This window comes from Macrobrachium nipponense, chromosome 37 (genome assembly GCF_015104395.2).
Source record: "Macrobrachium nipponense isolate FS-2020 chromosome 37, ASM1510439v2, whole genome shotgun sequence".
NCBI classification, from domain to species: domain Eukaryota; kingdom Metazoa; phylum Arthropoda; class Malacostraca; order Decapoda; family Palaemonidae; genus Macrobrachium; species Macrobrachium nipponense.
In genome coordinates, this window is record NC_061097.1 from 13713484 (window position 1) to 13726161 (window position 12678).

General features: G+C 44.3%; 1 protein-coding gene across 1 annotated transcript in view; it reads right to left on the reverse strand.

Moving 5' to 3' along the window:
* Positions 1–12678, reverse strand: part of LOC135209027 (CDK5 regulatory subunit-associated protein 3-like) — a 214041-nt gene that overhangs the window by 77803 nt on the left and 123560 nt on the right. The window contains exon 5 of the mRNA XM_064241562.1: positions 4278–4376. Within this exon, the coding sequence (XP_064097632.1) occupies positions 4278–4376 (99 nt within the window). The remainder of the gene's footprint in view (positions 1–4277; positions 4377–12678) is intronic.

Consider the following 12678-nt stretch of genomic DNA (forward strand, 5'->3'; position numbering starts at 1 on the left):
TCCTCTGTCCCTTACCTTTAGGTGTTAGGTCTTGTCTCCTCTTAGCCGTAAGGCCCCAACGGTCCTTAAGGCTCTGGTTCAGCCTCGTAGCCTCTGACTGGACTTCCTTCACCATAGCTTCTGGGAAGAGATCTGCTCCCAGATGTTAGACGAGAGTAACCTATTCGGCTCATGTCGAATGGTTGCCTCTTGTAGGACATGCTTCCTACAATTCGTTCTAGCAGTGGCAAACTCAAACATATCCGACTGTACCGTTTGAGTCAGGGCTTTGGTCATGAGCTTAAAAAGCGGTTCTGAGCCATAAGCTATGGTTGCTACCTCGGACATAGCCATAGAGTTAATTGATCTGGCTAATCGCGATTTCGCGTCAAATTCAGCCTGAATAAGGCCATCTGGGAGCCTTGGTAGCTTTTCACCAAACTGCTCCATAGCACAGTCCGGTTTGAGTTTGCCAGCTGAGAAGGTGTTTGGCAAGTCCTCCCACAATTCTCCGGCTGAGGGGAGCAACGGAGATGTGGGATCTGCTTCCTTCAATTGAGGCATGGGTTCCCCCTTCTGGGCCGCTGGGATGGTAGACCTCGCGATCTTTGTCAGGAACGGGAGCGGGGGTACTCTCATCCATTGTGAAAATGGTAAAGGGACTCTTGAAAGGTTGTATCCTGGTATTAGAACAATCCATGTCCTCTAAACATCTGAGCCATTCTCTCTGAGCCTGGTCTCGTGAATAGAGGACTGTCTCCTTTGGTACCCTATCATCCCGAACCATGGCTGAAGCTGTAAGCCTTGCGTAGCCTATGAACGGAGGCTGGAGGTCTTCCGGGAAGAACTCGAAGTCCTCTATCCTTCGAGTTCCGAATTCCGGTATGGAAATGAGACCGTCTTGGAAGGGGGCGTATGACGCTACTCTCCATGGATTGTTCATCGAGAACGGAGGTAGCGAGTCATACGGAGGAAGCTGAGTTCCACTCGTATTGGAAAGTGGAAGAGAGGCTAGAGGGGCTTCTCTCAGTTCCGGCTATAATGGAGTCTTGGGAGTTAATCCTATCCGACAGACGAGAGATCATTTGTTCCATGCTACTCTTTAGGGACCCCACCAGGTCGCCCACCTGTTGCAACAGGCCAGCATTGGAGTCCAAGGCCGGAGCTGCTGCGGAGGTGGAGGGGTGGCTCTGAATCGGAACCAAGGGTAGCGGAACCGGTGACTCTGCCGGGGTGCGAGATCTCTCTCTGGAGGATTTACTCCTCGAGGACTTGGAGCCGGAGCTAGAAGCTTTAGACCTGTCTGCTCCGGGATTCGCAGCCGGAGACTTACGTGAGGAGGATGACGCCGAAGTCGACTTCTTAGACGACGACGACGTCTTAGTCAAGGATTTAACTGCTTGACCCTTGACCTTAGGTCTAACCGAAGCGTCAGGAGGAGTATATAATTCATCACCTGTAAAGCCTTGGAAGGATGGAGAGGTTGCAGGAGTAGAAGAAACAGTTACACCCAAGGGTGACCCTTGGGTGTCCACCCTACTTACCTCGACCAACAGGTCGTCTACACCTACCATAGGTTCCACATTAATATCTAGAGTCGCGACGTCCGTGGAGATATCCTGGTCTTGATCAGTTAATGAGGCAGCCAGCTGTTGTTGGATGAAGGCGATAGTAGGGGCCGCCTCTACTGGGTCGACGTATCCTGTCGCCTTGCCTCCGGGGAAGATTAACAGCGCCAACCGCTTCTCCAAGATGTAGGGCATACCCTTGGCGGCGTTCTTCCCAAAACCGCCGACCCAGGCCCGCAGGGTTGCCAGTGCGGTATCCTTCACTGCCGGCGCCTGGAAGAGAGGGCGTAGATTAGATTTAAGAATCACTTAAAACTAAAACTTAAAATATAACTTAAACTTAGATGCCTTAAGTTAAAGTGGATGATGAAAACTTAAGCACTAAACAGAAGCGGAGCAGCTACCGGAGATGGAATACTCACCCCTTCTAAAAGCTGGCTCACCAGATCGTAACATATGGTACACGTCTCATGGTACCAGACCTGGATGTCCCCGTGCAGCGTCGCGCATGGAGCATGGGACCGGCAAACTTCGTGTCCACATGGGTCCTGAAGTGTGGCGGCGCATCCCGGATGCTCACAGTTGGTGGCCTGTAAGTGGGAAGACACATGAGTATCTTAAAGAATAACACTTACAGGCTAAAGGACAGAAGAACTCCGTTGCATGCCGGAGCTCGGAAAAAAATTTGGGCATAACCCCCCCTGCCTCGCCTGAATAGGCTATAATCCCGGAGATATCCGGTAAGACATGTAAGGGAGGGGGGGGAAAAGGTTTAAGGTACTTAAGATAAACTTATAGTTAATCTAATAACGCTTAAACCTAAAACTCAAACGAACCGGACCAAGTCCAGTGCGTAGCGGAGTTTTAGTAACTCAGCAATGCGGTAAGGTTAGCAGGGACCCACCGTATGTTCCGGTCCACTCTACTGGGGGTGGACTAACATCTTCCCGCTGGATGCCAGGACTCCGATCAGGAAAGGAGTCCTAGCAAGGTCGGGAAGAGCGAGGAGACATACAGGCTCGAGCGAACCGGAGCGACAAGGAAGCAACGGATGGGGGGAAAGGCCAGTACCCCCACCACATCACTACCGGGCCGGACCGAGAAGCCGGAGAGGTCGCGTCCAGTCTGGGTCTGTCCCGTCTCCCTGGCCCCTCCGCCTGGGGGGAGAGAGGGAGGCATGCTCGGGTATGTGGAGCGAGCGTGGGCAGACCGACCCACCCTCCCCCGACTCTATGGAAGAGCGGGAGGAGGGGGGAAGGGGACTGGGCAGCGTCTGGCTGTCTCGTGAATCGCGTAGTGACCACGAGGCGGTAAGACTAAAATAAGACAACTAAGCCTAGGACCAACCAACTGATCAGAGAGATGCTATCGGGAAGCAACTGAACTGAAAAGCGGTAGCATGGAGACCCACTGGGCCAAAACCGACTGATCAGAGAGATGCTATAGGGAAGCAACCGAACTGATGAGCGGTAGCATAGGCTCAAGGAGCCAGGACCTAGGCTAAGCCAGACGCCTAACTAACCTAACCGTAACAAAATACATGGTATAATAAATAAATAAAAGAAAGAAAACAATATAGTAGGAGAAAAAATCCAGGAGTGTACGACTAACCCGAAGGAAAGTCTACCACTCAAAGCTAGTCAGAGGCCGATACTAAGAGCCGGGACTAGGGTCTGGAAAGAAGAAGCCTACATAAGGTAAAAGACATGCATGCATGACAAACCTGAGTAGACAGTACCTTAAGTAAAATGGATAATAAATATAGAGCGTACATAGATAAGGGGATGTTCTAGGTATGGGAGACCGAGAACGAACCACACGCGGCAGAACCATGCTGCCATGCTTCCGACCCCGAGTTCGTATTTATACCTAAAAAACGGCAAATACTGACTGAGGGCCGGAAAAAACCAACTAACCATAAATACTGAGTACTTAACTTAGCTGCTGCAATAGCTGCACGCTCCATCATAGATAAATCCAACGAAAGGGCACAAAAAACACAGAGAGAAAAATATCACGTGTGACTCGTGTGCGCTAACTGAAAAGGATGGCCACCAGAGGCGCAGCAGTCGGCAGCATGGGATGGAGTAGTAGTAGTACGAGCTGCTCACTCTGTGGGTCGGCTCTCCTCATGGAGGGTTTTTGTTGTGGGAGATTTCTATTGGTATTTGGCTCGTGGTAGTGGTCTCACTCGCCTAGTGTTCATACCGACACCCTCTTGGAGGGTGAGCGAGTCAGTTATACTGACCTTTTCTTTATTTTATTTATTCTCTGGTATGTGTTAGTACATTTACCCTAGAAATAATAGATTAAAGGATATTTCGCGCAGCGACACGAGCTGAGCCCAGAAATTACCTCTTCAAAATCTCATTAAATGTTTGATGAACATTTATGATATCAGTGTAACTTTCTGCCACAGTTGACTGCCAGACAACTGATTACATGAGTTATTTTCATACAGAACTTTAGTTGTATCTTCATTTTTTATTAATACTGATATGTCTATAGTATATTCAGAACTTGATGCAAGAAAAGAAGAAACATTTCTTTTACATATGATAGATAACTGGTTGTTGTTGTAAAAGTTAAAGGAATATGGACATCTTTTAAGCAGCACATTCTAAAATGAAGTCTCAAACATCAGAAGATTAGGAAATAAAAAAAAAGATGTATAAGTGGTAGTATACCATTCAGGAAAGTACCTTGAGTTACTATAAGAAAATATATCACCTTTTCTCCTTCAATGCCAATTTTTTTGCACATCTGTGTGTATCTCTTCTTAGCAGTAGCTGCTCCCTTAACACATTCTGCATCTCTTCTATCAAAATCCTTAGGAGAATAAAAGGTACATATTACTAACAATAATCCTTAAGTCACAAAAGACAATTATCTAATGGTAAATTCCTAATACAAAAAAGGTATTCATGAAATAAAACAATTTTTTTTGAAAATGTCATTTTCAATCTTCTAATACTTAGAAAGGTAATTAGTTTACTAGACATATGATCTAGCTCAATTTGGGAATATAGTACCTGTACAATATTAACATCATTTTGCATAAAAAACTAATTATATAAAATATATATTCTAGCAAAATAAAGTAAAGCCTCATGTTTCATGGGCTTTAATTTGCTAAGTTCAAACAAATATGCTATGTATTATTACCCAACAGTTCAACTTGTATTTTAAGAATTCATCTACATTTTTATCTACTAATCTATTGATTTATCTTTTTCCTTTCTAATACCTGATCTCTTCTTTCTGTATTTCCTATTATCTTCTGTAACTTCTTTGAAATGAATATGGTACTCTTTAAAAGGTCAAATTTCATGTCAAAAGCCTTTGTAGGCTTGTTCCATATGAATAGGGGTTTATCTTCTAAATATCAATAACAATGATAATAATGAAATGTCCCTGTTTACAGATATTATGAAAATTATAACTAAAAAAAAAACTGACATGATTACTTGGGGATACCATACTACAAGCTTTATTAGGGAGTCATTTCTGTTTCAACTGAAGTTATATCTTGGAGATTAGAAGGCAAGATCCTGATGTTTGTATGAGAAAGAGCATATAAAAAACTTTTTAAGATAAAATTAAATTTCATACTTACCAAGTAACTACATTGCTTACAGGTTTACTTGTTTCCACCCTTTTCCCATATGAGGGGAGGAGGGAGGGCTTTAATTCATAATTACAGTGCCATAGCACCCACCGTTTCACATTTCTGCAGTCCACTTTGTAGCAGATTTTTGTGGAACACAATTCATTTTTCCAGGGGGAACTTTCAATAATCTGCAGACTTTTTCCATGGACTGTATCTCTAAAATCTTTACTAATTTGCCTTTTTATTGCAGAGCATCACAATTTATTCGCTGGTTACTGTATTCTTTTCATATTGCGTTTATGACTAAATATTAATATGATATTGTTATGATACAATAAAGTTTGTTCATACTTACCTGGCAGATATATATATAGCTGTATTTTCTGAAGTCCGACAGAAATTCAAAAACTTCCGGCACACACAGTGGTCGGCCAGGTGGTTAGTACCCATTCCCGCTGGGAGGCGGGTATCAGAACCAGTCCCATTTTCTATTCATAATTTTATTTCCACTGTCCCTTGAGGGGAGGTGGGTGGGTACTTAATTATATATATCTGCCAGGTAAGTATGAACAAACTTTATTGTATCATAACAATATCATTTTGTTCATGAAACTTACCTGTCAGATATATATATAGCTGAATCCCACCGTTGGAGGTGGGAAGGGACAGAATAGAAGGATTTTGGGAAACAAATGCATGCAGATGATTTACATCTTGGTTCCACCTGTTAGCATTGCTGGCTTCGTGGTTATTGCCACGTAAGTCTGCTTGTGCTACTAGAGTTGCCAGCAAGGTAGAGACCTATATAGCTGGTGCACTCCAGATGATCTGTCAACAGGGGCGAGACCACGACGTGACTAGACCATATTGACCATACCATGAGGGCTAAGAAGTAAAATAAATATATATATATATATATCACCACCTGACCAACCTAGCCAAAGTTAAGGTTGTGTTAACTAAGGCTTAAGAGTTAAGAAGTCACCGTTGTCGGCGACTCAACTACTAAAATTAAGAGCTCTTCCTAACCATTTTCTACAGGATAGGATGAGTGGTACTACTTGCCCCCAAGATTGTGTCTGCAGACACGTATGGCCCTAGCGAGCAGCAGATCTCATATGCCATCTTCACATCTCGCAGGGAGTGTGAATTGAACACAGAGTTGCTTCGCTAAAACATGGTACTCAGGATGTTGCTGAGTGCCATGCTCTGTTGAAATGCTTCCGAGGCCGCGCCCTCACCTCGTGAGCATTCAAATCAAAAGATTTCAAATCTTTGTGCCAACACAATGAAGGAGCTTTTTTGAAAGAACTCCTTAACAATAAAGCCAGGGTGTTCTTCGATATGGGCAAGTTCTGGTCTTTTCGAACAAACTGCAGATTGTCCGTATCCACGACTTCAACTTTCTTGAGTTTTATGTAGATAAAACTTGAGAGACCTGACAGGGCACAGGACTCTCTCTTGGTCTCCTGCCCAATAACTTGTGCCATCCTTGATTCCAAGCTCCTGGCCCAAGAACAAGACGGGTTTCCATTCTTAGGCCACAACGGAAGGCTTAGAGAATGCACCGCCTTGTGTTCTCTAATGCCAAAACTTCTGACGATGGCTGAAAACCTCACTAACCCTCTTTGTCGTATCTAGGGTGGTTAGAAAAGGGCCTTCCTGATCACGTGCAAGAAGTTAACAGGTAGGAGATGTTCGAATGCTTTGACATCAAGAACTTCAGACTATGTCTAAGTTCCATATTGAAAGCTTCGATCTGGACATGCACAGTCAGTCAGTCTGTACTAAAGTCAGGTGACCGACTAGTTGACCAGTCAGACACATCAAGGACAGCAAGGCTGTACCCTGAAGACCATAAGGCACTATTCTTCGCTGAAGGATGAGTGTCTGGACTGCCTGGGCGATTCAAGCTAAGCAAACCTTGGGGTATGAACGCAACCCAACGTCGTTAGCGAATCAACTCCTGAGCCACTCCTGACTCGAGCTTCTGGTGCCAGGAGAAAGGAGCGAGGAGCAAAAAGGCGATTCAGTCCCGAAGGACGAATGCCTGACAGTCCAACCTGGTCTCATGTTAAACGATCATCGGGGGTGTGTAAACGCAACCGACTTCGTCAACAAGAAACTCAGGGCTACTATGTGTCTCCTGATCTCGCACGAGTGTCTGACTCCGAGAAAACAGGTGAGACAAAAAGTAGATGGTGAGCGAGTTTCGAGATTCCACAGAACTCAAAGATCGTGAAGGGCTTTGTTGTTTGACAGAAGCAAATCTCTGAGCCCAAAGGCCGTCAACAACATATTTGCGTATTCTTTAATAGTTGTGACTGCCAGCTATTACCAATTCTTACAAACGGAAAGGGAAGACGGCAATCTTATGCTGTCACATCTCGATAGTCTGAACGTAGTCAGACTCAGAGCGGAGAGGTTATAGGTACCTTTCGTGTTAAAGTAGACCGACTCTCTCGGAAAGGTCCTTGGAAGGACGTGACCTCTGTGAATCTAGGATCTTGAAGGCCAACATGGGGCGATTAGCGTCATTGTCGCTCCCTTGTGATGGTATAAATCATCTTATTACATTTCCTAAGCGTTTGAAAAAGGGGAAAAGAGACTAAACATCCATCCCTGTTCAATATCATAGCGAAGAGATGTATGAAAGGACGTCCCTAAAGTCTCCATAACTCTTCAACATACTTCTAAAGAAAGATTCCACTCGGAAGTCAGTAGTTGCTGCCGTCGATCGAGACGATTCGTACGGACTTTTGCAATCCTGTAACGAACCTCTAGAGGATCGTTACATTCTACGTCTGTTGTTATAATAGGCTCTTTCTCGTAAACCCGAACAGGGACCGAGAGAAGATACTTCCTAAGATATGAGAGAGCTGTGGAAGATCAGAGTTGATATGGACCACTGGTTCCAAAAACTCGTTTCCAGGACTGGAGGGACGACAGAATTGCTTCCATTCTTTCAGATTATGATCCAGGACATCTGAAACCCTCTCCAGATGTCCGGCACCTTCTTTCTATCACCTCAAGTGATACTTAACGCACCGAGAGATGTTCAGAATCATTCCTAGATCTTTAATAAAATTTCAGTTTCCCGGTAGGAAAACTGTAGAGGTCTGAATTGCAGTCTATTCAGGGAAACAAACTTCTTTAGGAAGGAAATGGTCCCCAGCAAGCTCATCCATTCCCTCACACAGTATGTTTACTTCCCTAAAAGGCTGCGCTTTGCCTAATCAGGAGAGCATATAATAGTGAAAATGTTGCGGTAGACTCGTAGTCCTATACCGTGCGGTAACGAGCACCGAAAGGAGTAAGAGATATCTCTGAGAACATAGTAAGGCAAAAACGAATGCAATGTTTTATTCATTCATGTAAGAAATCCCCTCAATCTTAGGCTAAAGTCCGTGATTGTAGGGCAGAGATACAGTTAGTCAGTCAATCCCGCAGGAGAGAGAGAGACGTAACTGCCAGCACAGAGATATGGTTAGCTCAGTCAATCCGCAGGAGAGAGAGACGTAACCTACAGCGCATGACAGCGAACGAGCTGGTACTGCCTCGTTTGTACTGGCGGAGAGGACAGTGACAGCAGCAGCTTACGATCGTCGTCTCTTAACTTTATGCCTGGGTTGCCAGCTACCCTATTCTACGAAGAAATGGGTCCGTAATTTTTAGCATAAAGAGACTCTCAAGCTGGTATATTTAAGCGAAACAGAAAACGCTAAATATATAGATGCGTTTGTGTCGTCATAACACTACCATACAACGGTAAAAGATAAATCGGAAACTCCTGGAAGGCTGCAGGGAGTAACGATTAAATGTCCTTAAATAATAGACAATAGACCTCTCGGTTGCCATCCGAAGAGGTAACTACAGCAAGCGTATATGACTTGAGCCAACCAGTAGTAAAATAACGCAAGGCAAAATATGATATTATATTGCAATAAAGTTTTTTCATACTTACCTGGCAGACATATATACTATAGCTGAATTCGGAAATACAGCTACATACATATCTGACAGGCAAGTTTCATAAACAAAACTCAAGAGAATTGAAGCGGACAGCTCAAGCTTCTTATGTTATTGGACATAAGCGTTCATTGACGTAGTCTACAAGTCTATTTCTTGTACGAGTCTGCGAATGATGAATGAGAGCTCTTCCGAATCTTGTCAATAAGAGCTTATCCGCTTACGCAATATAAAGTTAATGAGAAGTTTGTCAATGAGAACTAACCCATTTACGGGACAAAGAGATAATTTGTCAATGAGGGGATACCCACTTACTTGACAAAACGATAGTATATTGTCAATGGGGGAAATTCACTGAATTGACAAAACGTAATCCAGGAAGTCGAGGCATTTTTATTTTCGATTCCCGTCTCAAACGAGGAAGGGGCAAGAATCCTGTTAAGAGCGGCTTACGACAGGTAGAACGACGATGTTCAATTCGGCAGCGTAAGTCCGACTAGGAACTAACAAAATCTATCATCTGAAAAGCCCTTTCAGATGGGCTAAAAAGCTTGCAAAATTATCCTGGGAAGAGGAAGAAACTCTCCAACCAGCTTCCTCTCCCGTATCAAAATTTATTGGCAGTATGGCAAAGGAAGTCCTGTCTTGCGCTTTCCTCCTTTTGATGAGTGCCTTTGCAAGAATCCTACTGAACGTTGCCGAGAGTCCTGACGTGCAGGACGTCGAGCTTTTACATAACCCATAGCTGCCTTACCGCAAAGTCTTGACTGCGGTAGAGCAAAAGAGATCTTTCCTTGAGCTTTCCATAACTCCATCCAATCCTGGACTTTACGAAAAGCAATATTACTGACAAAGACCTCTATAATTCACGAAACCCGTGGTCTTGCTGGGTTTCGAAAACGAAGTCTTTTGCCTTTTCACTTTAAGCTTCCTCCGAAGCACTGCTTACTTCACATTCTTCGCAGGCGGCGATGTAGAAGGGATCACCGAAGTTAGGTAAAAAAATCTTTAGGCCCAAATCAGCTTGAAGACTTCAACAGAAACGTTCAGCCAGGCGACACACCTAGCGTGCGCGCTCGGCGTCCACTGACTAGCAGCGAGGCACGCTCGGCGGTCCCATTTGGCGAGCAGCGAGCACTCTTCGCGCGCCGCTCGCAGCTCGTATCCACTGGCGTGCGCTCGGCCTCGGCGTCTACTGGTGCGCGCTGGGCGTGCACCCGCGCGCGCGCCTGGCGTCCATCCGAACGTCCCGTCCAAGCCGAGCGTCAAAAAAAAAGCGTGCAGAAAAGCGTCACGCTCCCTGACAGGCGTCAATGCAAGCGAAACTGCCTTCAGGGAAGAGCATTAGACATCTCGGAGAGAAAACCGACTGCACGAAGCAGTCTCAGGTGAAGGGTTGATCGTGTGAGAATACGCGGGGCGATGAACGCCTTCTTATTCTCACAGCAACAAAGCTAGGACGTCCGCGCTCAAAAGCGTCCTGCTAATATGACTTGCTTTCCCTTTTCTCGGTGGAAAGACGTACACGAGTTCAGGACGACGTTTGCCTTCTTACTTCTCACTGCAACGCATGACGAGAGAGAGAGAGAGGGACGTGAAACGTCCTCTTCTATAAAGCTTCTATTTAGAGGGCGCGAGTCCTTCCGAAAGCTCCAAACCCTGCGCAGGGAGGACGCTTCGGAGGACGAGAAGCAATCCTTCAGGATTCGTGCACGCACTTTTGGCAGCCTAGGAGTAACTTCAGGTCTGCCGAAGGCACGTCAGATCGGTGGGAGTTCCTCGTAACCCTCCTTCGGCTTTCGACATGCTCTCTCCCTGTTCCTGGGAGTCAAGCAGAGGTCCCGGCCTAGAGGCGAAATAAGGCCGATCTGACGCACCCTCCACTACACAAGGGGCACTGTCACTGCACTTAGCCACTTCACTTTTGCTCTCCAAAGCCAGCACTTTCGATTCTAAGTTACAAATCGATAGAGTATCAGAGAAAGGTCAATACCCTCTACAGAAACTGTTTAGGGCGCGCCGAAGGCAACATTACAGGGTTAGGAGTAACAACTACAGAAGTAGCACTTTTCACCACAATGATAGGAGAGCGAGCACCTTAGATTCCAAGATACAGATGGAATCTATAACGTAAAGGGCATTACCTCACGAGACATATTTATAGCCCGTAGGCCATACTACAGGGTTAGGCAAAATAGTCTACAGGTAGGTTAGCCTACCCCATGACTTTGTATTTACTGATTAATTGCGTACATATGAATCATACGTCTTCCTTATGGAATTAGACAAAGTCTCACACTCCTTACATGACAAATCTCAACAAAGAAGCAAGACACATAGCCCTCGTGCATATCGAGTGCGGAACTACCGAAGCTTTCGGTAGCCACACCCTATCTTAGCAGACAACACCCTCTGAAACTAGCCTAACTAGATTCAGATATACAAAAATGAATCATATTCAAAACAATTTAAGATAGCGTATGCCTAGCCACAAATCCAAGTCAATAAATCAAAAGACAATTAGGATATTTGGCGGCCATGAAGTTTCCAAAATCCTAAGACGGAGGTACTGAAAACAGGTGTTTCCAGCACCGGCGACAGAAAAATTATGAATAGAAAATGGGACTGGTTCCTGATACCCCCAGCTCCCAGCGGCGGGGAATGGGTACTAACCACCTGGCCGACCACTGTGTGTGCCGGAAGTTTTTGAATTTCTGTCGGACTTCAGAAAATACAGCTATATATATATCTGACAGGTAAGTTTCATGAACAAATTTTATGATAATGATTTACAGCATACACTTATAATGTCCTTTTGTATCTACTCATTCCAGATTGAGCCCCATACTGAGTATAATATAGGTGGATGATTCTCTCTCTCTCTCTCTCTCTCTCTCTCTCTCTCTCTCTCTCTCATATTGTACAATATCTAAAATATGCACTAATTATTTTCATTTTATTTTCCAGTAAAAACAGACTGGAATATAAAATTTAAATAATTAGCTAATATTTAAAATAATGTACAACATGCTCTATCATAAAAAACTTGATAGTAATATCCTTTCAAATACACTTACCCTGAGAGAGAGAGAGAGAGAGAGAGAGAGAGAGAGAGAGAGAGAGAGAGAGAGAGAGAGAGAGAGAGAGAGAGAGAGAGAGAGAGAATTGTATACCTATTATGCTTAGTTTGGGGTGCAACTGGAATGAGCTTCATAGATACATAACTACATTATAAGCATAATATGCTCTATAATCCAAGAATATTTTATAGTAACATAATTTCATATACACCTTACATTACCCTGAGAGAGAGAGAGAGAGAGAGAGAGAGAGAGAGAGAGAGAGAGAGAGAGAGAGCATACACCTATTATGCTAAGTCTGGGGTTAACCTGGGATGAGCTTAATAGAACATTACTGCATTATAGGTACACTATACAAAAAAAGCAAATTAGTGATAAGTTTAAATATTTTACAAATTCAATAATATGAGAGAAAACAGCTAATATTATGTATTATAATACACAGTACAGGGGTAACCTGATTAGTTGTTAA